Raw genomic sequence first — 26088 nt, 5'->3', positions numbered from 1 at the left:
CGCCTGCAGGTGGAACAAATTTGTGGCATGGTGCACAGCAAAGGCTGTGGATCCCCTTTCCGCCCCCCTTTCTGAGGTTCTCCTCTTTCTTCTTTCCCTGGCCCAGCAGGGCTCTGCTCTGGGCACCATCAGGGGATATCTTTCAGCTGTTTCAGCCTTCTTGAGGCTTCCTGATCAGCCTTCTCTTTTCAATTCCCCTGTTGTAAATAGATTATTGAAAGGCATTACTCACATGTTTCCTCCTGTTCCCTTTGTACTGCCACAGTGGGACTTGAATCTGGAGTTGACCTATCTGATGTGTGCTCCCTTCGAGCCACTTCATAACTGTCCTCTTCATCTTCTGACTCTCAAGACTGCTTTCCTGGTTGCCATCACCTCTGCCAGGAGAGTGAGTGAGCTCCAGGCTCTTTCTTCTAAGCCTCCTTTCCTCTCTTTCCATCCGGAGAAGGTTGTTCTGAGGACTCGTCCTTCTTTTCTACCCAAGGTGGTCACTGCCTTTCACATTGGCCAGACCATTACCTTGCCCACCTTCTTTCCGCATCCTTCAAAAGAGGAAGAGAGGCGCCACTGTCTGGACCCAAAACGTGCGCTTTCCTTTTACCTAAACCGCACACAACAGTTCCGGGTGGATGACCAACTTTTTGTTGGCTACGTGGGCGCTAAGAAGGGACGAGCGGTGCACAAACGGACCATCTCTCGGTGGTAGTTTTGTGCATCAAGATCTGTTATTCCTTGGCTAAAAAGGATCCTCCTGAGGGGCTGCCCGCCCATTCCATTCGGCCCACGGTGGCTACTACTGCCTTGGGATGGGGAGTCCCTTTGCAGAACATTTGTCAGGCAGCTACTTGGGCCACGTTGCACATGTTTTCCAAGCATTACTGCCTGGACAGTCAAGTCCGGAGAGACGGCTTCTTTGGCCGTTCTGTTCTCCAGGACTTTCTGGTGTGATTTTGTTTCGCAGACCCACCACCGGGGTTGGTATTGCTGGGGTATCTATTCTAAGGTAAGAAATCTAATACCAACGTGTTTCTTTCAGATGCACAAGTTACTTACCTTTGGTAACGATATATCTGTAAGAAACATTAGTTAGTGTTAGATTCCTTACCTCCCCACCCATCCTCCCCGTTCTGCGAACCGATATCTAGGGTTAAGGACATCTCTTTCAGGCCCTAGTTTCATGGCACCGGTGTCGGTTTCTTGCATGGCTCTGCGTTCCTGGCACGGAAAGCTATGTACAGAACTGACGTCTGCGCGCGAGGGCGGCGTCTCAGTACTCCAACGACGTCATCACGACGCCAACGACGGACGCGGAGCCGCAGACGCCTACCGACGCGCAGGTGTACTGCTGATGAAAACTTTCCGGATCCAGTCTGACGCCTGGGGATATTCTAAGGTAAGGAATCTAACACTAACTAATGTTTCTTACAGATATATCGTTACCGAAGGTAAGTAACTTGTGCTATAAATCGCATGACTACTTCTAACAAAGTGTCCCAGTGCTAGGATGCTAGTTGCAGCTACCAGAATCGCACATAAAAAAGATTCTACCTTGATTTAAACAAGCATGTTTTTCGTTTTTTTTCCCTAAAAATCCGCTCGGAGGGGGCAATCCGGAGTTCTATCGGAAGTGATTTCCGGCTTTTAGGGGCCAGATAACTGAGTTCACAACCACCAATTCATGTTTTTTTAAATTATGGAACCATGGCCAATATGCCTGCAACCAATCTAAGATTTCGCGTGGGAGGTTGTCATAGTCTGCACATAGGCTGGGCCTTAACTAGACAATACCTTGTAGCAATAACAGAGAGCTTTGAAAGTGATTTGCTGTTTCACTGACAGCCAGTGAAGCTTCTTTAGCGCAGTGCTAATAATAGCTCATCTTGGAAGGCCAAGTAGTGTCAGAGTGTCCGCATTCTGCACCCACTGACGCCTATTCAATTGCGTTTGGGTGACACCCAAGTAAAGAACACTCCCGTAGTCCAAACGGGACATAACCAGAGCCTGGGCCATTGTTTTCTGGGCAGTCTCTGGGAGAAGATGGAAAACTTTTTTCAAGGATCTCAACATCCCGAAGCAATTTCCTGCAAGGGCAGAGATTTGGGCATCGAAAGAGAGGTTCTCATCAAATCAGATGCCCAGGTTCTTCACCTTAGGCTTGGGAGATGGTAGAGGCCAAAGTTATCTGGCCATCAGGACTTCAACACTTGTTTCCCCCTAACCTTTTATAATGCCTCAGTGGAACTTCATTTGGTTTTAACCTTCTTGATGAGTTAACCCTTTGAACCAATGCATAGGTGCCGTCTACGTCTCTTGGTGATAAAGTTCGGCTCCAGCAGCCAGACACCTGCGCATTTAGAACTTGTGCAGCACCTGGCTGCCTGACTTGAATATGCGTTTGTCAGACTGACCTTTGCTCAGCCCGACAGACACTCTTCATGTTTAAAAAAGGTGAGGGGCAGAATAAATGAATCTCACACCTGTGCTCTAACACCCCACTCACTGAATGAATAAAGCGGAACCTTAGGATCCAAAGACCCCACTCGCAGAATGAATGAAGTAGACATGTAAGCGCTACGCACCCCCCCTCACAGCATAAATTAATCAAGCTGACACTGACTCCAAGCCCCCCACTCACGGAAAGAATGAACCTGACACTGTATTCCAGACACCCCACAGACAGAACGAATCAAGCTGACACTTGGGCTCCCAACTAAAACACTCATGAATGTTTGATGCAAATCGTTTTTGACCAGTCCCTGAAACCCAGATCCCAATCAGCTCAGAGTGTGCACTGTGGGAAATGCATTCTGTACTTGTCGTTCCTCGAGTAGGTCGCGCTGCACCGCGGGTACGATACGCGCGGTTGGTAAAAGAGCATATGAAGCATGAATGACACTGGTGTAATCTGCACCACATTGCGAGGCTCCTTTCCTAAATAATAAATGTTAGTACATGAAACTGCCTAATCCTCTTTAGTTGCCTATGGTGTCGGCAGGAAGGGATGTTTCACCCGATCATTCTCGGGTAGTTCGGGCTGGTGCTGCCTGAGGCGTTCCTGGGGTTCAGATACCACCCCGAGGGCTGCCACGGGCAGATTTTGCTAGAAGAGCCTTAATTGACCCTACAATTTCAGCAGGTGGATAGTACGTGCATTTTCTGCGGCTGCTAACTTTATGTTATGTGTATTTGAAAAGCGCACCATCACCCGCGAGGGTATCCTGTCACTGAGCAGGTGTGTGTGTGTCTAGCCGTGTCTGTGGTTGGTTGGTTAATTGAAAAACCAGGTCTTCAGCTTCTTGCGTAATTCAAGAAGAGAGGAGAAGGCTCTGGTAGCCGCGGCCCATGCAGGTAAGAGCGGTGGGGCCGGGTGGGAGGATTTCGACAGACGACAGCAAGGGAAAATTAAATATTTATTTTTCCCCTGCTCGGGCCACGGCTGGCCTCTGGTGTGCAGTGGGAGGCTGTTCCACGCTTTAGGAGCAATGGAAGAAGGAACGTGTCCTGATCTTGTTCTGAGTGTGCATGGGATGAGTGTGAGTAAGAGTCCTGCAGAGCAGGGGTGGCTGTGTGGTTGGTGGAAGGAAATGCGACTGTTTAGGTAGGTGGGGCCTAAATTGCGTACTGGCATGTAGAGATCTGTATGTAACTCGCAGTGCAGAGACTGCCTTTCATTCTTGCAAGGTTGATGATACGAATGCCATTGGGAATAGAACTAAGTAACGCCTAATATTGAAGCAGTAGCGACCGGTGTTTGCTACAAGTGGCGGGCAGGTGGATCAGAGGGGCATAAGGGTCGCGAAAGAAGTGGGGCAAAACAAAAATATTTTAAACTTACCTTCAGCCGGCTGCGTCCTGTGTCACGCGCCTCTGCTCATCCTTTGGGACAGGCACCTAGTCTGCCCTGCGGCCAATCCTTAAGCGGCTCTCATGTCCTTGGTTTGAGTGCCCTTGATTAGCGCTCCAGGACAGACTGGGAGTCTGCCTGAACCCCAGCAATGCAGCTGTGGTCGGAGAGATTCACTCAGCATAAGGGTTTGGCCGGCCGAGAGGGCTGGCCATACCCTCATGCGCAGTGAAGGCAGTGCACGGCCACCCCCTCTGTGCTGTCACCCCCCCTAGGCCCCGCCCTCAAGCCTCGGCAGGAAAGGAGAAATAAAACGAGCAGCGTTTTATTTTTCCTTTCCTGACGTTTTTTGGGGGCGACGCTCCTCCGCCATTGCGAGGAGCCGCCGCTGTGTGGAGTTGGACTAGGCGCGCCGCTACATTGAATCGCTACATATAGCTGCCTTAAACTTTTACCGTAAACTGGGACAATAAGGCTCCAAAATGCAGCAAATCTTGTCAAAGAATGCGTCGGTGCTATCAAAAACGGAGCACCCAGTTGACGAAATGTACTTTTTCCCTGGTACTCCGAAACTCCAGGCGCCGGTATGGAGGAAGCGCACACGACCTGCTCGGTCTGCGGTGCATGAGCTGCAATCCGTCTGCCTCATTGAGGCGCTTTATTCAGGGTGACCCACCGTCCGTAAATTTCATGGACCCTCCGTCATTTTAGTATGATGTCCACAAGTCCTCCGTAATTTGGGGATCCCAAATCACGGACGCCTTACAGACATCATATTAAAATCGAAATGGGAAATCTCAGTAAGGAATGCTGTTTCACTGCGAGAGGCCCCAGGAGTTTAAAAGATTTTACTCGGGCCTCTCGCACTTAACTTTTAAACGGACCTGGTGCAGACTGTGAGTGGCCCATTGTCATTCTGAGACTGCAGCTGATTGGCACTTTAGAATGACAATGGGCCCAATTGTAGTGACAGCATGTGGGGTGCGGTCTCCTGCATGGGAGTAGGGCAAAGCATTCTGCTTTTGTCTGGGCACTGTGCTGGAGAAAATACAAATAAAATAACTAACACCATTTTCACTATACATTTAAAAGACAGATTTCAACATACAAATAAAAAAATACTATTTATTAATGTTTATTGTTAGTAGCACAAATCTTGATTTCAGAAAGGGCCCGATGTTGCTTTGCAAAGTTGCGCGAATACTGAAAAACTGTGAAGTGCACGATTTCCCCAACCTTATATAAACTTATTTTGACTTATATTTATTTTGGTTGTCTATTTACTTACTTATATGTTATTGTGCCACCTCCTCTGATATGTCTGTAAAACTTATGTTTTGTCCCAAATTTTTGTCCTGAATTTTGACCATCTGTCCTGAATTTTTGTCCTGAATTTTGACCCTTAGTCCTGAATTTTTACACTGACCGTCCTGAATTTGCACCATGCCAGTTGGTAATCCTAGCTTCATTTGAGCGTGTTTGTTTTGCGCGCGCGCCGCCGCCTCACAACTGGGTCTTTGCAAGGCTGCGCGCGCCGTAAACCCGTCTCGAGGCTCTGGGGGCTCGTGCTAACTGGGGCCATGGACGCCGGCCCTGGCGCTGCGAGCGCGCCTATGCTTCTCTCATTATCTTGTTGTGCCTTAAATATGTTTATAATTTGATTTGGCCTCCTCGGAGCATTTCTTCATTCCTCTTTCAGGGGGTCACGGCGTGTACACAAACACATTTCACTCGGGCTCCCCCGAGGAGACTCGGCCTGGCTGCCGCTCTGTACCCTGCGAATCAGGCGGAGCGGGGAGGTTGGAGCCTTTGAGAGAGAGGGTGGGGAGCGCGGAGAGACGGGGGGGTGGGGGGGCACTGAGAGACCATGGGGGCGCGGAGAGACGGGGTGCACTGAGAGAGGGTGGGGGCGGTAAGAGAGGGCGGTGTGGGAGGCGGCGCTGAGAGAGGGTGGGTGCGCTGGGAAAGAGCTGGGGGCGCCGACGGAGGTTGTTTATGTTGGGGGGGGGGGGGGGCGAACATGCGTTCTTCAGGTGACGGGCGCAGCCAGCTCCGTGATTCAGAACAGTAATGTTTCCATGGTGGAAAGACTGGAGGTCTTGGGGTCCCAGCCGGACCTTTCCATTACTATGATGAAGCGAAGGTGTTTACAGACCCTTTTTATCTAGCGTTGCAAGCTTTTGTTTTAAAGAACCTCTCCACTCTGTGGCCGACTACTTCCCAACACAACAAAACCCTTCACCCTCCGTGGCTGGATATCTGAGGGATACAAACCCATCACCCTCTGTGGCCAGATATCTGAGGGATACAAACCCATCACCGTCTGCCAGATATCTGAAGGATACAAACCCATCACCGTCTGCCAGATATCTGAGGGATACAAACCCATCACCGTCTGTGGCCAGATATCTGAGGGATACAAACCCTTCACAGTCTGGCCAGATATCTGAGGGATACAAACCCATCACCGTCTGTGGCCAGATATCTGAGGGATAGAGACCCTTCACCGTGTGCCAGATATCTGAGGGATACAAACCCATCACCGTCTGCTAGATATCTGAGGGATACAAACCCATAATCGTCTGCCAGATATCTGAGGGATACAAACCCATCACCGGCTGCTAGATATCTAAGGGATACAAACCCATCACCGTCTGCCAGATATCTGAGGGATACAAACCCTTCACCCTCTGTGGCCATATATCTGAGGGATACCAACCCTTCTATCTGAGGGATACAAACCCATCACCCTCTGTGGCAGGTTATCTGAGGGATACAAACCCATCACCATCTGCCGGATATCTGAGGGATACAAACCCATCACTGTTTGTGGCCAGATATCCGAGGGATACAAACCCATCACCGTCTGCTAGATATCTGAGGGATACAAACCCATCACCGTCTGCCAGATATCTGAGGGGTACAAACCCATCACCGTCTGCTAGATATCTGAGGGATACAAACCCATCACCATCTGCCAGATATCTGAGGGATACAAACCCATCACCGTCTGCCAGATATCTGAGGGATACAAACCCTTCACAGTCTGTGGCCAGACATCTGAGGGATACAAACTCCTCACTGTCTGCCAGATATCTGAGGGATACAAACCCTTCACCCTCTGTGGCCAGGTATCTGAGGGATACAAACCCATCATCGTCTGTGGCCAGATATCCGAGGGATACAAACCCATCACCCTCTGTGGCCAGATATCTGAGGAATGCAAACCCTTCACCCTCTGTGGCCAGATATCTGAGGGATACAAACCCTTCACCCTCTGTGGCCAGATATCTGAGAGATACAAACCCTTCACCCTCTGTGGCCAGATATCTGAGGGATACAAACCCATCATCGTCTGTGGCCAGATATCTGAGGGATATAAACCCTTCACCCTCTGTGGCCAGATATCTGAGGGATACAAACACATCACTGTCTGTGGCCAGATATCTGAGGGATACCAACCCTTCACCCTCTGTGGCCAGATATCTGAGAGATACAAACCCTTCACCCTCTGTGGCCAGATATCTGAGGGATACAAACACATCACTGTCTGTGGCCATATATCTGAGGGATACAAACCCATCATCGTCTGAGGCCAGACATCCGAGGGATACAAACCCTTCACCCTCTGTGGCCAGATATCTGAGGGATACAAACACATCACTGTCTGTGGCCAGATATCTGAGGGATACAAACCCTTCACCCTCTGTGGCCATATATCTGAGGGATAAAAACCCTTCACCCTCTGCGGCCAGATATCTGAGGGATACAAACCCATCATCGTCTGTGGCCAGATATCCGAGGGATACAAACCCTTCACCCTCTGTGGCCAGATATCTGAGGGATACAAACCCATCACTGTCTGTGGCCAGATATCTGAGGCATACAAACCCTTCACGTCTGTGGCCAGATATCTGAGGGATACAAACCCATCACCCTCTGTGGCCAGATATCTGAGGGATACACACCCATCACCGTCTGTGGCAAGATATCTGAGGAATACAAACCCATCACCGTCTGCCAGATATCTGAGGGATACAAACCCATCACTGTCTGTGGCCAGATATCTGAGGGATACAAACCCATCACCGTCTGCCAGATATCTGAGGGATACAAACCAATCACCTTCTGCTAGATATCTGAGGGATACAAACCCATCACCGTCTGCCAGATATCTGAGGGATACAAACCTATCACCATCTGTGGCCAGATATCTGAGGGATACAAACCCTTCACAGTCTGCGGACAGATATCTGACGAAGACATACCCAGCACCGTCTGCCCGATATCTGAGGGATACAAACCCATCACCATCTGCTAGATATCTGAGGGATACAAACCCATCACCGTCTGCCAGATATCTGAGGGATACAAACCCATCACCGTCTGCCAGATATCTGAGGGATACAAACCCATCACCGTCTGCCAGATATCTGAGGGATACAGACCCTTCACCCTCTGTGGCCAGGTATCTGAGAGATACAAACCCATCACCCTCTGTGGCCAGATATCTGAGGGATACAAGCCCATCACCGTCTTTGGCCAGATATCTGAGGGATACAAACCCTTCACCCTCTGTGGCCATATATCTGAGGGATACCAACCCTTCCATCTGAGGGATACAAACCCTTCACCGTCTGTGGCCAGATATCTGTGGGATACAGACCCTCCACCCTATGTGGCCAGATATCTGAGGCATACAAACCCATCACTGTCTGTGTCCAGATATCTGAGGGATACTAACCCTTCACCCTCTGTGGCCAGATATCTGAGGCATACAAACCCTTCACGTCTGTGGCCAGATATCTGAAGGATACAAACCCATCACCGTCTGCCAGATATCTGAGGGATACAAACTCATCACGGTCTGCCAGATATCTCAGGGATACAAACCCATCACCGTCTGCCAGATATCTGAGGGATACAAACCCTTCACCCTCTGTGGCCAGGTATCTGAGAGATACAAACCCATCACCCTCTGTGGCCAGATATCTGAGGGATACAAACCCATCATCGTCTGTGGCCAGATATCTGAGGGATACAAACCCTTCACCCTCTGTGGCCAGATATCTGAGGGATACAAACCCATCACCGTCGGTGGCCAGATATCCGAGGGATACAAACCCTTCACCCTAAGTGGCCAGATATCTGAGGGATACAAACACACCACTGTCTGTGGCCAGATATCTGAGGGATACAAACCCTTCACCCTCTGTGGCCAGATATCTGAGGGATACAAACCCTTCACCCTCTGTGGCCAGATATCTGAGGGATACAAACCCTTCACTCTGTGGCCAGATATCTGAGGGCCACTGTCTGTGGCCAGATATTTGAGGGATACAAACCCTTCACCCTCTGTGGCCAGATATCTGAGAGATACAAACCCTTCACCCTCTGTGGCCAGATATCTGAGGGATACAAACACATCACTGTCTGTGGCCAGATATCTGAGGGATACAAACCCTTCACCCTCTGTGGCCAGATATCTGAGGGATACAAACACATTACTGTCTGTGGCCAGATATCTGAGGGATTCAAACCCTTCACCCTCTGTGGCCAGATATCTGAGAGATACAAACCCTTCACCCTCTGTGGCCAGATATCTGAGGGATACAAACACATCACTGTCTGTGGCCAGATATCTGAGGGATACAAACCCATCATCGTCTGTGGCCATATATCTGAGGGATAAAAACCCTTCACCCTCTGTCGCCAGATATCTGAGGGATACAAACCCATCATCGTCTGTGGCCAGATATCCGAGGGATACAAACCCTTCACCTTCTGTGGCCAGATATCTGAGGGATACAAACCCATCACTGTCTGTGGCCAGATATCTGAGGCATACAAACCCTTCACGTCTGTGGCCAGATATCTGAGGGATACAAACCCATCACCCTCTGTGGCCAGATATCTGAGGGATACAAACCCATCACCGTCTGTGGCAAGATATCTGAGGAATACAAACCCATCACCGTCTGCCAGATATCTGAGGGATACAAACCCATCACTGTCTGTGGCCAGATATCTGAGGGATACAAACCCATCACCGTCTGCCAGATATCTGAGGGATACAAACCAATCACCATCTGCTAGATATCTGAGGGATACAAACCCATCACCGTCTGCCAGATATCTGAGGGATACAAACCTATCACCATCTGTGGCCAGATATCTGAGGGATACAAACCCTTCACAGTCTGCGGACAGATATCTGAGGGAGACAAACCCATCACCGTCTGCCAGATATCTGAGGGATACAAACCCATCACCATCTGCTAGATATCGGAGGGATACAAACCCATCACCGTCTGCCAGATATCTGAGGGATACAAACCCATCACCGTCTGCCAGATATCTGAGGGATACAAACCCATCACCGTCTGCCAGATATCTGAGGGATACAAACCCTTCACCCTCTGTGGCCAGGTATCTGAGAGATACAAACCCATCACCCTCTGTGGCCAGATATCTGAGGGATACAAACCCATCACCGTGTTAGGCCAGATATCTTAGGGATACAAACCCTTCACCCTCTGTGGCCATATATCTGAGGGATACCAACCCTTCTATCTGAGGGATACAAACCCTTCGCCGTCTGTGGCCAGATATCTGAGGGATACAGACCCTCCACCCTATGTGGCCAGATATCTGAGGCATACAAACCCATCACTGTCTGTGTCCAGATATCTGAGGGATACTAACCCTTCACCCTCTGTGGCCAGATATCTGAGGCATACAAACCCTTCACGTCTGTGGCCAGATATCTGAAGGATACAAACCCATCACCGTCTGCCAGATATCTGAGGGATACAAACTCATCACCGTCTGCTAGATATCTGAGGGATACAAACCCATCACCGTCTGCCAGATATCTGAGGGATACAAACCCTTCACTCTCTGTGGCCAGGTATCTGAGAGATACAAACCCATCACCCTCTGTGGCCAGATATATGAGGGATACAAACCCATCACCGTCTGTGGCCAGATATCTGAGGGATACAAACCCTTCACCCTCTGTGGCCAGATATCTGAGGGATACAAACCCATCACCGTCTGTGGCCAGATATCTGAGGGATACAAACCCTTCACCATCTGTGGCCAGATATCTGAGGGATACAAACACACCACTGTCTGTGGCCAGATATCTGAGGGATACAAACCCTTAACCCTCTGTGGCCATATATCTGAGGGATAAAAACCCTTCACCATCTGTGGCCAGATATCTGAGGGAGACAAACCCCCCACCTTCTGTGGCCAGATATCTGAGGCATACAGACCTCAGATATCTGTGGCCAGATATCTGAGGCATACAAACCCATCACCCTCTGTGGCCAGATATCTGAGGGATACAAACCCATCACCGTCTGTGGCAAGATTTCTGAGGGATACAAACCCATCACCATCTGCCAGATATCTGAGGGATACAAACCCATCACTGTCTGTGGCCAGATATCTGAGGGATACAAACCCTTCACCCTCTGTGGCCAGATATCTGAGGGATACAAACACACCACTGTCTGTGGCCAGATATCTGAGGGATACAAACCCTTCACCCTCTGTGGCCAGATATCTGAGGGATACAAACCCTTCACCCTCTGTGGCCAGATATCTGAGGGATACAAAAGCCTTCACCCTCTGTGGCCAGATATCTGAGGGATACAAACACATCACTGTCTGTGGCCAGATATCTGAGGGATACAAACCCATCATCGTCTGTGGCCAGATATCTGAGGGATACAAAAACCTTCACCCTCTGTGGCCAGATATCTGAGGGATACAAACACATCACTGTCTGTGGCCAGATATCTGAGGGATACAAACCCTTAACCCTCTGTGGCCATATATCTGAGGGATAAAAACCCTTCACCATCTGTGGCCAGATATCTGAGGGAGACAAACCCCCCACCTTCTGTGGCCAGATATCTGAGGCATACAAACCTCAGATATCTGTGGTCAGATATCTGAGGCATACAAACCCATCACCCTCTGTGGCCAGATATCTGAGGGATACAAACCCATCACCGTCTGTGGCAAGATTTCTGAGGGATACAAACTTATCACCATCTGCCAGATATCTGAGGGATACAAACCCATCACTGTCTGTGGCCAGATATCTGAGGGATACAAACCCTTCACCCTCTGTGGCCAGATATCTGAGGGATACAAACACACCACTGTCTGTGGCCCGATATCTGAGGGATACAAACCCTTCACCCTCTGTGGCCAGATATCTGTGGGATACAAACCCTTCACCCTCTGTGGCCAGATATCTGAGGGATACAAACACATCACTGTCTGTGGCCAGATATCTGAGGGATACAAACCCATCATCGTCTGTGGCCAGATATCTGAGGGATACAAAAGCCTTCACCCTCTGTGGCCAGATATCTGAGGGATACAAACACATCACTGTCTGTGGCCAGATATCTGAGGGATACAGACCCATCACTGTATGCCAGATATCTGAGGGATACAAACCCATCACCATCTGCTAGATATCTGAGGGATACAAACCCATCACCGTCTGCCAGATATCTGAGGGATACAAACCTATCACCGTCTGTGGCCAGATATCTGAGGGATACAAACCCTTCACAGTCTGCGGACAGATATCTGAGGGAGACAAACCCATTCCCGTCTGCCAGATATCTGAGGGATACAAACTCATCACCATCTGCTAGATATTTGAGGGATACAAACCCATCACCGTCTGCCAGATATCTGAGGGATACAAACCCATCACCATCTGCTAGATATCTGAGGGATACAAACCCATCACCGTCTGCCAGATATCTGAGGGATACAAACCCATCACCGTCTGCCAGATATCTGAGGGATACAAACCCATCACCGTCTGCCAGATATCTGAGGGATACAAACCCTTCACCCTCTGTGGCCAGGTATCTGAGAGATACAAACCCATCACCCTCTGTGGCCAGATATCTGAGGGATACAAACCCTCCACCCTATGTGGCCAGATATCTGAGGGATACAAACACATCACTGTCTGTGGCCAGATATCTGAGGGATACAAACCCTTCACCCTCTCTGGCCAGATATCTGAGGGATACAAAACCTTCACCGTCTGTGGCCAGATATCTGAGGCATACAAACCCTTCACCCTCTGTGGCCAGATATCTGAGGCATACAAACCCTTCACTGTCTGTGGCCGGATATCGGAGGGCTACAAACCCTTCACCATCTGTAGCTGGATATCTGAGGGATACAAACCCTTCACTGTCTGTGGCTGGATAACAGAGGGATACAAACCCTTCACCATCTGTAGCTGGATATCAGAGGGATTCAAACCCTTCACCGTCTGAGGCTGGATAACAGAGGGATACAAACCCTTCACCGTCTGTGGCCGGATATCAGAGGGATACAAACTCTTCACCCTCTTTGGCCGGATAGCTGAAGCATACAAACCCTTCACCGTCTGTGGCTGGATATCGAAGGGATACAAACCCTTCACTGTCTGTGGCTGGATACCGGAAGGATACAAACCCTTCAACATTTGTGGTTGGATATTGGAGGGATACAACCCATACACACTCTGTGGCTGGATAGCTTAGGGATACCAAGCCTTCGCCTTCTAGGGATGCTTATCTGAAGGATCCTTAGCCTTTACCATCCAGGGCTGGATATCTTGAGCATACAAACCCTTCAAGTTCTGGATATCTTCAGGATACCGACCCATCACCTCTGTGGCTAGATATCTAAGGGAAAAATAGCATTTACCATCTAGGGCTGGATATTCTAGGGATGCAGGCCTTTCACCCACTAGAGCTGGATAGCTGAGAGATAACGTCTTCATTGTCTAATCTTAAATATAAAGAACTTTCACCCTCTGTGGCTGGATATCTTAAACTTATCTGTCTAGGGCTGGATATTTTAAAGATACACACCCATCACCCTCTAGGTTGGATATATGGGGCATACTGAACATTTCACCCTCTAGGACTGGATATCTGAGGGGCACAGAGGCTTCACTGAAGTCACATACACCTCACCCTTTATGGCTGGATATCTGAGGGGTACAGCGGAGGCTTCACTGTAAAGGGCTGGATATTCTAAAGATAAAGATTTTTTGATTTTTTACCCTCCATGGCTGGATATCTAGAGATACAGCGCCTTCATCCTCTGTGGCTGGATATCTAAAGGGTTCAAAGCTATCACCACCCAAGGCCAGATTTTTAAGGGCTACAGAGCCTTGACGATCAATCACTGGGCGCCTTAAAGATGAAGGCCCTGGCAGAGACCTCTCTCCTTACAGGAATGATTAACTCAGCATAGAAACTCCCTTCCTCAGGGACCAAGTGCCTTAGTGATAGAGGCCGTTCCCCCTCTAGTGCAGAGTGTGGTAAACAACCTTTACAACGCAGTCAAAACACTGCAGTGCCATCACAACGCAGATTTTAAAACGCAAGTCGTTACCACAACATGTACTGGAGGGCGCTCTAGACTAAGGAATAGTAGATTTACTATTCCAACACCTTCCCTACTGTACGTAGGCTGCAGTTGGAATAGTAAATTATACTATTCCTAAGTCCAGCACCCTACAGCGCAAGTCGTGGTAACGCCTTGCGTTGTAAAAGCTGCGTTGTGATGTACCGCGATCATTTTGATCGCGTGGTAACATCATACATCCCAGAGTGTCTTAGAATTACTGACCATTCACCTTCAGGCATTGAGTGTCTTAGAGATGTAGATGCTCCCACTTCAAGGTCTGGACAGCTTACAAAGACCGGCCACCCTCTAGTGCTGGGGGTCTCAATAATGCAGACCGATCACTTATAAGACTGGATGACTTAGAGAAACTAAGGGCCATATTATCAAGAACAGGCGATAAAATTATCGCCGCTTTATCAGCAGGAAACTGCCGCTAAAGCAGGGATAATGGGCTTGATAATATGTCCTTGTGAATTCCCATAGCAGCCCAGGTTCTGGTGTTAAGTTGGGCAGCTATGGGAATTCACAAGTATTTACAACAAGGGGTGGTGAGGGACAGAGTCTCTGAATTAAGCAGAAAGCTCTCACCCAGTCAAGAGATCAGGGCTAGATCCAACACCGTTTTTTAGCTCACTGCACCATCCCAGTTTCAGAACCTGGCTGTATGCAAATTAGTCTGTTCCTGTCCAAGTGCATGATGGGAACAGGGCAAACCAAACTACAAAAGCCAATTCTTACACTGGGAAGGAAACAAGCTCCCGGGGACCGGTTTCTGGCATTACAGCCGTCTTCGGCCCGGTTTGCTTGAATCCTGATGGTGCAATGAGCAAGGGTCTCACATCTGAGAATACCCTTCCACGCTTAGGGTGGACAAAAATATTTACAACAAGGGGTGGTGAGGGACAGAGTCTCTGAATGCAAATTAGTCTGTTCCTGTCCCAGTGCATGATGGGAACAGGGCAAACCAAACCTCCCCCCCTTTTCTGAATCGATGGGAATTCACAAGGGCATATTATCAAGCCCATTATCGCCGCTATAGCGGCAGTTTCCTGCCGATAAAGAGGAGATAATTTTATCGCCTGTTCTTGATAATATGGCCCTAAATATGTTCCTTCTGGACATGGATGTCTTAGAGACTTCAGCACATGCTGTGTCTCTCACCCTCCCCTCCCCTCCTTTTCCCACCTTCATTATCTGTCTACTTCCCCTCCTCCAACCCCCCTGAATCTCTCACTTTGCCTCTTTTCCCCTTACGTATTTGTGCTTATTGTTTATCTCGACCTTACAAGTAACTATGTTGCCATGCTCTAAGAACTGTTGAACCTTTGTAACGATGTAACCTGTAACTAGGATCTGATGCTCAGGTAAAGCGCTCTGATACCTCCGGGTCTAGCCAGCGCTATATAAAACTTTTAAAATAAAAATAAAATAAAATAAATTATTGACGGAGCCCCTTCTTCGTCAAGTGAAGCGTGCCTTTTGTGCTTGATATCTTGTTGAAGGAGACCCTTCTGTGTCTAGTGAAGGTTGTCTTATCAATGGAGAACCTTGTATCTCCACCGCTGGATGTGTTCTTGGTGATAACCTCTCTATGTCTAAGAATCAAGAGCTCTCTACCTGTAAGGCTGGAAGGCCTTTTGTTCAGGGGCTCAATATTCAGTCAGCCCTTCCTTCTTTTGGGTAGAGACACTTCACCCTCTGTGGCTGGGTAGCCTTTTGTCTCTAGGGCTTTTCTTATGGTTAGAACGTCTTATGCTGCTAGAGCAGTGTGCATTCAGTATACAAGTAATTGCTATTCTAAGCCTAGAGGTCTTGCATGTTGTGAGAGTGAGAGTCTGGTGCCCCTCTCATAACTGTCCCATCCTGCAGTGCGTTTTCCTTTTTTCTTTGTGGGTTAGCAATATGTGTACCCCTGGCCTTTATAAAATATCACCCATGTGCTAGTTCTCTGGTGCCACCAGCCAGAGGTAGACTCTGCCTGATAGAGGACACCCAAAGGGCTCCTTCTTTCATCATTACATTGTGTATATTTCTGCCCTCTGCATTGTCATCCTCTTTGGTTCCTCCTACACTCTTGGAAAGCTCACTTGGCACAAATGCACATTGCTATATTCTTCTTTCTAAACTTTGATTGGGTGGTTGGAAGTTTTGGCTGCATCTTGTCCACCTGAGGACTCGTTAATGGGTTCTCTGGATGTTGAACTTCATTAGCCCCTTCATGCACCAGTACCAATCAAGTAGGGTAGAACTCTCCCTGATAGATTGCAGTAATCAAAAACTTATAACACTTGTAAAGGAAGAGCTGAACATAGTATCAATTGGTTTGTAAAACACTTACATTTGGGGGGATTGCTTACCAAATTCAAGAAAAAGTATATGACCTGGGGCCAGATGTAGGTAGCCCTTTACTGGTCGGAAACGGCCGAAAATACAGATTTTCGGCCGTTTCCGACCGGTAATGGACTATGGAGATGTAGGAGCCAAAGAAACGTACATTTTCGGTAATTGTACCAAATCGGTAATTGTACCGAATTGGTAAAATTACAGAATCTGTACATTTACAGATTTTGTAAATTTTACCGATTCGGTAAATTTACCATTCGGTAAAAATACCGAAAATGTATTTTGTGATGTAGGTAGCACTTCTAACAGTGCTACAGGGCCTTTAGAATTCGGTATTTATCATGCAATACAATTGCATGGTAAATTACGAATTCTTGTGTACAAGCACATCTGTGCATGTACACCTGTGCCATATGGCACACAGACATGCCCTAAGGGCATGTCTGTGTGCCACATGGCGCAAAAGCCAGTTACAGGGGTGCAGCAGGGTGTCAAAGTGACACCCTGTCCCCCTTAGCAATTCGGTATTTTTACCGATTCAGTAAATACCAAGGGCCAGATGCATCAAAGGGTTTTACCCATTCTGTGTCTATGGGAAAATGTGTTGATGCATATGGCCCCAAATCGGTATTTGCTATTGAATCCTATGGGCTTCAAGGCCCATAGGATTCAATAGCAAATACCGATTCGGTATTTACCGAATCGGTAAATACCGAATCTTACCGATTCGGTAAAAAATACCGAATTTTTACCCACATCTCATTTACAGATTCATAAATACCGAATCTCTGGCCCCTGGTGCGGTGTAGGAAGGGCTGCACATGCACCAGCCCTGGAAGACCATGATGAGGTCCTCAGTGGCAGAGAAAACAGAAGGGGAGAAGTGTGGCACAGTGGCCAGAGCGGCTGACTCCGGAGCGCGGGGCTCACAGTTCGATCCCCGGCGACAGTTCAGCTCAGCATCATGTGACTCTGGGCAGTAGCTCACTTAATCTCCCTGATGGCCCCCATTGCTTTGAAACCTTAAGGGGTGATGTGTTCGCGCTTTACAAGTATGGACTATTATTTATTATAAGGTGCATGGGAGCTTGGTGAGTGCTGCCAGAAGAGACAAACACTTACCAAGGACACACTGTGTGGCAGAAAGCGATTGAGCCTTGCGTGCTTATAGGGACAGACAACAATGGGTGGCTCCTGCAGAAGATGGAAGGGATAATACCTGCAAGCCTATGAAACGCGAGGGGGGGGAAAGGACGCACAGAAACAGTGGTGGAGAAGCGTCCAGTGTAGAAGCTTCAAGTGTGAGAGAAATAAGGCATGGGTGAACCCACCCCCATTTCCATAAAGGACGTTAAATGGAAAAAAATGAACAAAGGTGCAGTACGAATCCTGTTTTTCAAACAGTTCAGTCCGAGAAGTTGATTTACTGGAGTTAAAAAAAAAGAACTCCTCTAGATTCACATGAACTTGATGTACTGGGAGGAGACACGAAGGAATAACTGACACCATTCATTATAGTAGTCACTGCTCATACAGTCCTACACCAGTGACCTACATAATATCAGTGTGTGTTCTGGGACTAAGAGAAAAGCCAATGCTGTGACAGGCCATGCAGTAATACTTGCACCTACAGATGCTCCACTGCTAGAGACAAGTTCCTATGTCTGAATTCAAGGACATAAAGCATAATCGGCAATCCCTGGTCTCCTATCTGTTCCTCTCAGCAAGCTTAAACTGAGCGATAAAGGCTCCCACTGCCTCCCCTTGGTCATGGTGAAGGCCTTTAAATATTCCTGTAATGGTTTTATTAAAACACTCTGCCAGTCCATTGCTCTGCAGATGAATGATATGTGATTCTTGATCAGTGTATATCTCTACGTGAATAGGACACGTTACAACGCAAACTTTTACATCACGGTTTTTACATCGCAACATCCATTACAGCCCATGATTTTACCACGCATGCTGTCACAACGCATTTTTAGAAACTACACTTACAACGTATATCATTACAACGCTTACCATTACAATGCATAGTACTTTTAGGGTAACAATAGTGTAAGTGTTGGCTAGTGTTCGGGTAAAAATCACTGTTCCCACTCCAGTGAGTGAAACAGTAGGGTACGTGTTGGATAGTGTAGGGGTAAAAACTACTATTCCCACTCCAGTGAGTGCAACAGTAGGGTACGTGTTGGATAGTGATGGGGGGAAATTACTATTTCCCATTACTTACCTTATAATGCGTTGTAATGGCATGCGTTGTAGTGGTATGCATTGTAATGGCATGCGTTTTAGTGATATGCGTTGTAATGGCATGCATTGTAAAGGATTTTGCGATGTAATGAATGCGTTGTAAAGGTATTATGTTGTAATGACTGTTGTAATGGCATGCGTTGTAGTGGTATGCATTGTAATGGCATGCGTTGTAGTGATATGCGTTGTAATGGCTGCGTTGTAAAGGTAGTGTGTTGTAATGGTTCTTTCCCCTCTATGTGAATCAAAGATGGATGCAGACACATAAACTATCACATAAAGGAAATTTACCTCTGCAGTGAAACCGACACACATAAAAATGCTCAAACATGCACTACCCACCTCACTTTATGTATTACAAATGTTTAGTGGCAATGTCCCTGAGCTAAGCTATTGTGTGGCACACTGCTTTCAACTAATATAGCATTTTATCACTGGTGTTCTTAGAAGGGCAGCGATGAGCCAAATATCACAGTGTAGAAAATGCCAGCTGTTCACTAGTGATGCCTTGATGTGATTTCTGATTTTGACTTGGAGTTGGCTCACGGTGTGCAAGTATTGAATAATTCACAGTCTGGTGGACCTGTGGTCCATACAAATTATACATATTTCGCTATGTGTGGTGGTTAACACTCGTGGCCAACAGATGGGCTTCCCTCTGTAACACACATGAATTGCATCTGCTATTGATTCAGTCCAGCTTCAGTCAGTATACCTGGGTTACCCTTGTGAAGAGGTTAAGTGGACAGTAAACAAAGCAGTTTATTTTCACAGAATACTTGCCATTTGGAAACCACATTTCAACTGCTGTTCAACCATTGCATTGCATTCCATTAGCCACATAAACCCTGTAAAGTGGCTTGAATAAATTGTTTCCATGTAGTCAATACTTGTGCAAGGTTAAGGGTGTTTCTAGTTCTGCATCATTTCACAGCATTCAGTCTTTCGAGTTATCAACTTCAGCCACTGCTCTAGTGTCAACCTCACTCTGCACTCCAGTGTCTACCCAGGTACTGAGTGCATGAACTGAGTTATTTCTGAGTAACAAGTACCTAAGAGTAAGGTGGTACTGGGCATGACAAGTAAAGGAATACTGGGGTGCGTGGTTTTTAAAAGCTGGCCCTATCTCACGCCTGCACATTAATGGAGCGCAGAGCCTCCCTCCAGACTTTGAACCCACTCATCAATGCCTTTTCTAGTGATATCGGTTTGATAAGTGGCCCGTGAATCCTCAATGCTCCCATCATTTTATGTTGGTACTCTGCCTTCACCAGTTTTCCACCCAGGTTATCCCATCGATTTACCTCTCCTGCCGCTGTCTGTCTTTTCCACCTTATTCTTTGCATCTATGGTCATCAAAAGAATCTTTGCAGGGCTTTGGCATGGCCACCGACACTAGGATAACAGTTCGTACACTTCTTAAAGGTTTCCGCCACTCTCCAGCTTCTCACATCTCCAGGTCACAGTATTGCTACACATCCGCCTACATTGCTTTTGCAGATGTTTTTTGTCCCTGCCACATTACACTCATCAATATTCTGGCCTTTACCTGATCTGAGTAACAATGAATAACACTAACACATCATCTGGTCCAAACAAAACAGAGTAACAAGGGTCTCACCAGAGAGCAGATAGACCAGGGAAGCAACCAAGCAGTCTGATGGGGATCCTGAGTTGTAATAGTCCCAAAACATTTAAAAGGGAGAGAATGTTCCCCCCTCCCCATTACTGGTGAAGCACAGCCTCTATAAAGAGTGCGTGTGTGGGTGATGGGGTATTAACTTAAGTGCTGGCCAAAGTGCTTCAGGTCCTGTAGTTCAGTGTTTCTCTGTTTGCAGCTCCACTGGGGTGGTCATCCCAGATCCCACCTTTGGGGTTTGTTTTGTGCAGGGAAGGTCAAGTTAGCCAGGCTATGTCTAGTTTCCACCATTGATATGTCAAACCCGCACCTCCACGCCCTGCCTCTAATATTTGACTTGTTTAAGTACTCTCACCTTCAAAATAATTTTATTAATTTATTATCCTTCAGGGATTGAATACAACCCCAGACTCAACTGGCAGTGGGGCACTGAGTGTAACTTTAAGAATAATTTTATAAAAGATAACCCAGAGCTGGTTAGTATATATAGTATGGTGTGGATTGAAAGCAGCAGTTTACAGTAGATGAACAAGCATTGTAAGTGAAAGCACGAGGTAGTTACAGCTTAGATAGGCGAGTCATTAGTGCTGGGCTGAGAGGGTACACAGGTTACTGCTTTAATCTTGAAAGGGGGGTACCTTCATCGCTAAGCTTGGATGCAGTCATTTAAACAGGAGATTAGCGGATGTTCTATTGGGCCTCTCCACACGCAGTTCCTAAAGAAGGTTAGTGTTGGAACATACGGACTGCCGGAGGAAAAGCAGACATGGTAACCCTCATACACACCACAACCACCTAACCAATCCCAGAACTGTTCCAATATGAGGGTGGACAAAGCAAAACCAAAGGGGATGATGGACGGAGTGTTGAACAATGCAAGCACTCACCCCCAGTCAACTGATCTGGGATTTATTCCATCATCATTCTTTATCTCACTCCACCACCCCAGTTCAGACATGGCCATATGCAAATCAGTCTGACCCTGTGCCTCATGGGAACAGTCCAGCCTGAACTGCCAAGCCATGCCTTCCCTGGACCGAAACAAGCATCCTGGGACTGGTTTCTGGCTAATCAGCCGTCATCAGCCAGGCTAGCTTGAATCCAGTGGCAAATTGAGCAAGGGACCCACGTCTGGGCATACCCTGCCAACTTAGGGCGAACAAAGCAAAACCAAAGGGAATAATGGACAAGTTTTGAACATTGCAAGCATTCACCCCCGCCAACTGATCTGAGGGCGGCCCAGCGTTATACACAAGCCCCTTGCGACACCCGGATCAGCTGCTCCTGTAATAAATGTGTTTTCCATTTCTTCTTTCCCAACAGAGAGGATCCAACTACGGTTCCCTGCTGACCACGGAAGGACAGTTCCAAGTCTACGCCAAGACTGCATATTACAGGGTAGGTGATTGTGTGCATAGGGCAGGTCTGCCCTTCTTCCTACCTTCTATCGCTGTCGAGCCACTTGCTCAGTACTCATGATACTCAAGTGCCATATCCCACCGCTCTGAGGGACGATGTCTTGGTTAACCCCAAATCCCTGTCACCTGTCTCATTTAAGAGAAGTGTCCTAATTCTGCCCCCAAGACTTGTTTCATTGAAATGTTCTAACCAAGCTTCCTTTGCCTGCCAATACCTCTGCTTAACCATTGGTATTCTCTCTGGTAGCATTTACTTTCTTAGTTTTTAGCTCATCTAGGGTTTGACAGAATGAGACCAACATATGCAAAAACACCAGTTGCATTTCAAAGCAAGAACCCTGTGTTTTCCATGTATTGCTACATGTGCCTAAGTCTTCCCTTTCAAAATAAATGTTGAGAAAATTGAATAGGGTTGGGGGTAAACCACTTGTTTCTTCATGCGCTGTATATCACTAGGTTAATGGATTTGTAAAGTGCACCAGTTGCTGCAAGGTTTGTTAGCACTAACAAAACAGCTCAGAAAGTAATGTTATTTAAAATATGTTGAGAATTGTTTATAGGGTTTGCATAAAGGTGTAATAGTCCGCAGGGACAGACATTTCACCTATTCGGTCCTGCAGGACTTCCTAGTTTAAATTTGTCCACAGACCCACTACCGGGGATGGTATTGCTTGGGTATCTATGAAAAGGTAAGGAATCTACAGCTAGAAGTCTCTAGTATCAGATGAACAAGTTACTTACCTTTGGTAGTAACGCCTTATCTGGTAGAGACTATACCTAGCCCCAGTTTCTTACTGACCCACCCATCCTCCTGCTCTGTGGACAGATCTCTAGGGTCAGGGCTGATCATCCCTTTTAGGGCCTTAATTCGGGCACACCAGTGTCAGTGCTCTTCATGGCTCCACGCTTCCGGCATGGAAAGTCATGAAAAGTAACTGAGATCAGTGCGCCGAGGTGGCACCTATATATGTGACACGGACATCACTTACAGTGCGGATGACGCTGCACAGAGCCAACCGACGCCACCTACTGGCGTTCAGAGGTACTGCTCACGAAAAATCTTCTGTGTCCAGTCTGACACCTGGGGAAATTCAAAGGTAAGGAAGCTGTAGCTAGGTATAGTCTCTACCTGATAAGGTCTTACTGAAGGTAAGCAACTTGTTCTTTAAGTATGCTAAGCCAGTTTTTCTCCATTAATACCTTTTAGCATTATAACACAGCACACCTGTAAAAGCAGGACTTGAGGTAAATCCAATTTGACGGGGGAAGGGCTCTAAAAAAACAAGACAACTGGAAAGTAGAACCTGTGATGATAATCAGGGTGTTGGAATGGTCAGAGTTAGGAAGGACTTTTCAAAGAGAAATTGAGGAAGGAAAGGCTACAGGCATTTAGACTGTGCCTCTGACCGCAGCCTCCTCAATAACATCACTACAGGTTATATAATACATGCTATTCCTGTGGAGAAATGGCCATCCCCATTGAGAACACAGCACCCGGACTAAGGCAAAACTCCAGCTCCAAAGTTCAAACATACTGTTTTTAAATATGTAGATTAAAATTAATATGAAAAGGACAAAATTAAGCACAGCAGTGCTACATGGAGGTCTTGGGGACTGCCTGAGCCAATTCAACGCTCATGTATCCCTCGCCTTTTGTCGCAAAGAGATTGGTAGATATGGAAGGTCTGGCACCAACAGTATCAATAGGATATGGGTGGTGTGTAGGACCCTCCCCAACTAAAATTCAGGTTTTGGTATTAAGAGCCCTGCCAGGTATCAGGTGAGCCAAACGACTCGGGGGCCCCAGGGGCCGGATGCCGTGGCCTCCCCAAGCCCTCTTAAGTCTCCTATGCTTTCCCAGCTACATCCTGCACTTCCCTGGAAGTGTGTGATGCTCCAGACAAACCTGATGTCTATTGCAGATCCGGTCTGCTCGCGAGGCCATGGCCCGAGGCTAGCAGATCTCTGCTGTCAGCGAAACGTGGCTTGTCAATGCAATTCAAGTCCTGCATGCTGCTGCCTAACACAATTAGTGTGAACCAACAGTGGGCTCCCTCTGACTGTCATTTGCCGGAAGTGTGGACGAGCCCAAGCCGCCATGCTAAGCAGCCGAGTCCAAGCTGCTATCCCTCTCGGGTGTGACGTTTGTCAAAGGGGCAGTCTCTTTGTCTTCTCTATGATACTGACATTGGCCTTGTTAGGTGGATCCTTTACCATGACTGCACTCGTCCTCATGTCATCTTTTACATTTAGAGGCTTTGCTGAGCTGATGTTTTAGAGATTACTTTTTACTTTTCTGTGGTGTATGTTGTTGACTGTAGTGATTCTCTAACTGCGGTCATTTGGGTGAAGGTAACAGTTCTCATTTGCAAGTGGTCCAGGTCCACCTAAATACAATGAGTCTGTGTGATTTCTGCAAGTTGACCTGGTTCTCTGGGGGCTCTATTCTTCTCATTCGTTCTTTTTTATACCGGGGTGTTGTTTGGTACCTCAGTCCTGCTTGTTCTCTTATTTAGTTGATATTTTTATAAAACACCTTAACATGTTCTGACGGTTACTGAGTATTTACTGCGCTTTCGTAGTAGACATTTATTGTATATATTTCTTGTTGCAAGGGCTTGGGTCCGGCTCTGTCTTCTTCTGATCTCCTGGGGCTTGTTTATTTCATGTTGGAAATCAGATTTGAATTTGACTTCAAGGAGCAGTCCAGCGCGTCTCCTACGAAGGAGCAACAGGCAGCCTCAGATCCATTTTAGGCATACGTCAGCCTCATCCAAGACCTTGTTGCAGCTTGTGTCCATAAACTAGAAAACTAGGATGCCGCCTTCGCCTAACGAGTGACCCAATGGACTCCTGAACAGAAGACTCTGACGTACCCCACCGCCTACCCTTCTCATGCATGATCCACTCACACCACAAATACTTTGCATCCACATACTACCGATGGGTTCTAAATAATGTCCTTGAATACTCCTGCCAGGATTCCCTTGTGGTAAAGAAGCATTGAACCAGGCATTGCCGCCTCTCACCTTTTGGGCATCTCTGCCACGGTCTTACCAGTCACTTTGGATGTCTCTAGGCTGAAGTCCAAGTCTGCTGTCTCTTTCTCCTCCACATCATTACCAGTAAGCCCCCCTTCTGCCCACCATTGTTTCTTCCGGTGACTGTTTCCTGCTCTGCTCGGTTCCCCGTCTTCGTCTCTCTTAAGCTACCTCTGGTACTTCACTCATCCAGCTTTGCCTTCTCTTGTCCATCAGTTAGTCACCTTTTTCCTCTTTCACTTACTACTCATATCTCTTGTCCTGCTGGTTTCCGTCATTCTTCCGTCCCACCATCTCCTGTCGCTCTTTGCACTTCTCTCCTAACCACTTGCTACTTCTCTGTTTCTCTCCAGCCCCCCCCCCCACCCTCACCTGCTCCGCTTTCTCTCTTTCCAGGGTTACCATCCCCCATTTGAATCAGTGATTGTCTCTCCTGTTGGTTACTGTCTTTTCCACCTCTTTTTATCATGAGTTTCTGTTGTCGCCTCTTTCCTCAGCAACCCTCCGCATTGTCGTTTCGTTACTCTGCCCCCTACTGTCTCTCCTCTGCTGACACTCCCCCCCCTTTCTCACTTTCCATTTACCCCTTCACCCTACTGTTTTCACCTGTCTCCTTGGTTATTGTCTCCCAACTTTCCTCACTCACTTCTCCTCCCTCTCTGCGGATGTTCTCTTCGCCTATTTCCTTATGTGTCCTTTCCTCTATCACACATGTCCACTCTCTCCTCAACCACGCTTTTAACGTGTCTCTTGTCAGACCCCTTACCCTTCTCATTTACTCTTTCCTCTCTCCTGCTGTCAGTGGCTATTCCCCCATTATGCACCCCCTTCCCTCATCTGTGCCTTCTCTCCTTTCCTTTCGTACACTTCTGTTCTTACTTCGCAACCCTATGCTCTCCTCAGTTACTGTCCCTTCCCTCGTCCTCTCCTTCCATCCCTTCTTTTCTTACTCCCCCGTGCTCTCCTCAGTTACTGTCTCTCCCTCTCTCTTCAGTTACTGTCCCTTCCCTCTATCCTTGGCTAGTATCTTCCACATCATCTTAGTTACTCTTTTCCCCATCTCTCCCCTCAGTAACCATTCCCCCTATAGTCCTCCCT

General features: G+C 47.5%; 1 protein-coding gene across 1 annotated transcript in view; it reads left to right on the top strand.

Moving 5' to 3' along the window:
- Positions 1-26088, top strand: part of NPR1 (natriuretic peptide receptor 1) — a 790721-nt gene that overhangs the window by 599361 nt on the left and 165272 nt on the right. Inside the window, exon 9 of the mRNA XM_086947572.1 lies at positions 21855-21929. Within this exon, the coding sequence (XP_086803698.1) occupies positions 21855-21929 (75 nt within the window). The remainder of the gene's footprint in view (positions 1-21854; positions 21930-26088) is intronic.

Source organism: Lissotriton vulgaris, chromosome 12, assembly GCF_964263255.1.
Source record: "Lissotriton vulgaris chromosome 12, aLisVul1.2, whole genome shotgun sequence".
NCBI classification, from domain to species: domain Eukaryota; kingdom Metazoa; phylum Chordata; class Amphibia; order Caudata; family Salamandridae; genus Lissotriton; species Lissotriton vulgaris.
Note: the sequence above shows the minus strand (reverse complement) of the source record. Positions and strands in the feature narration are given on the sequence as shown.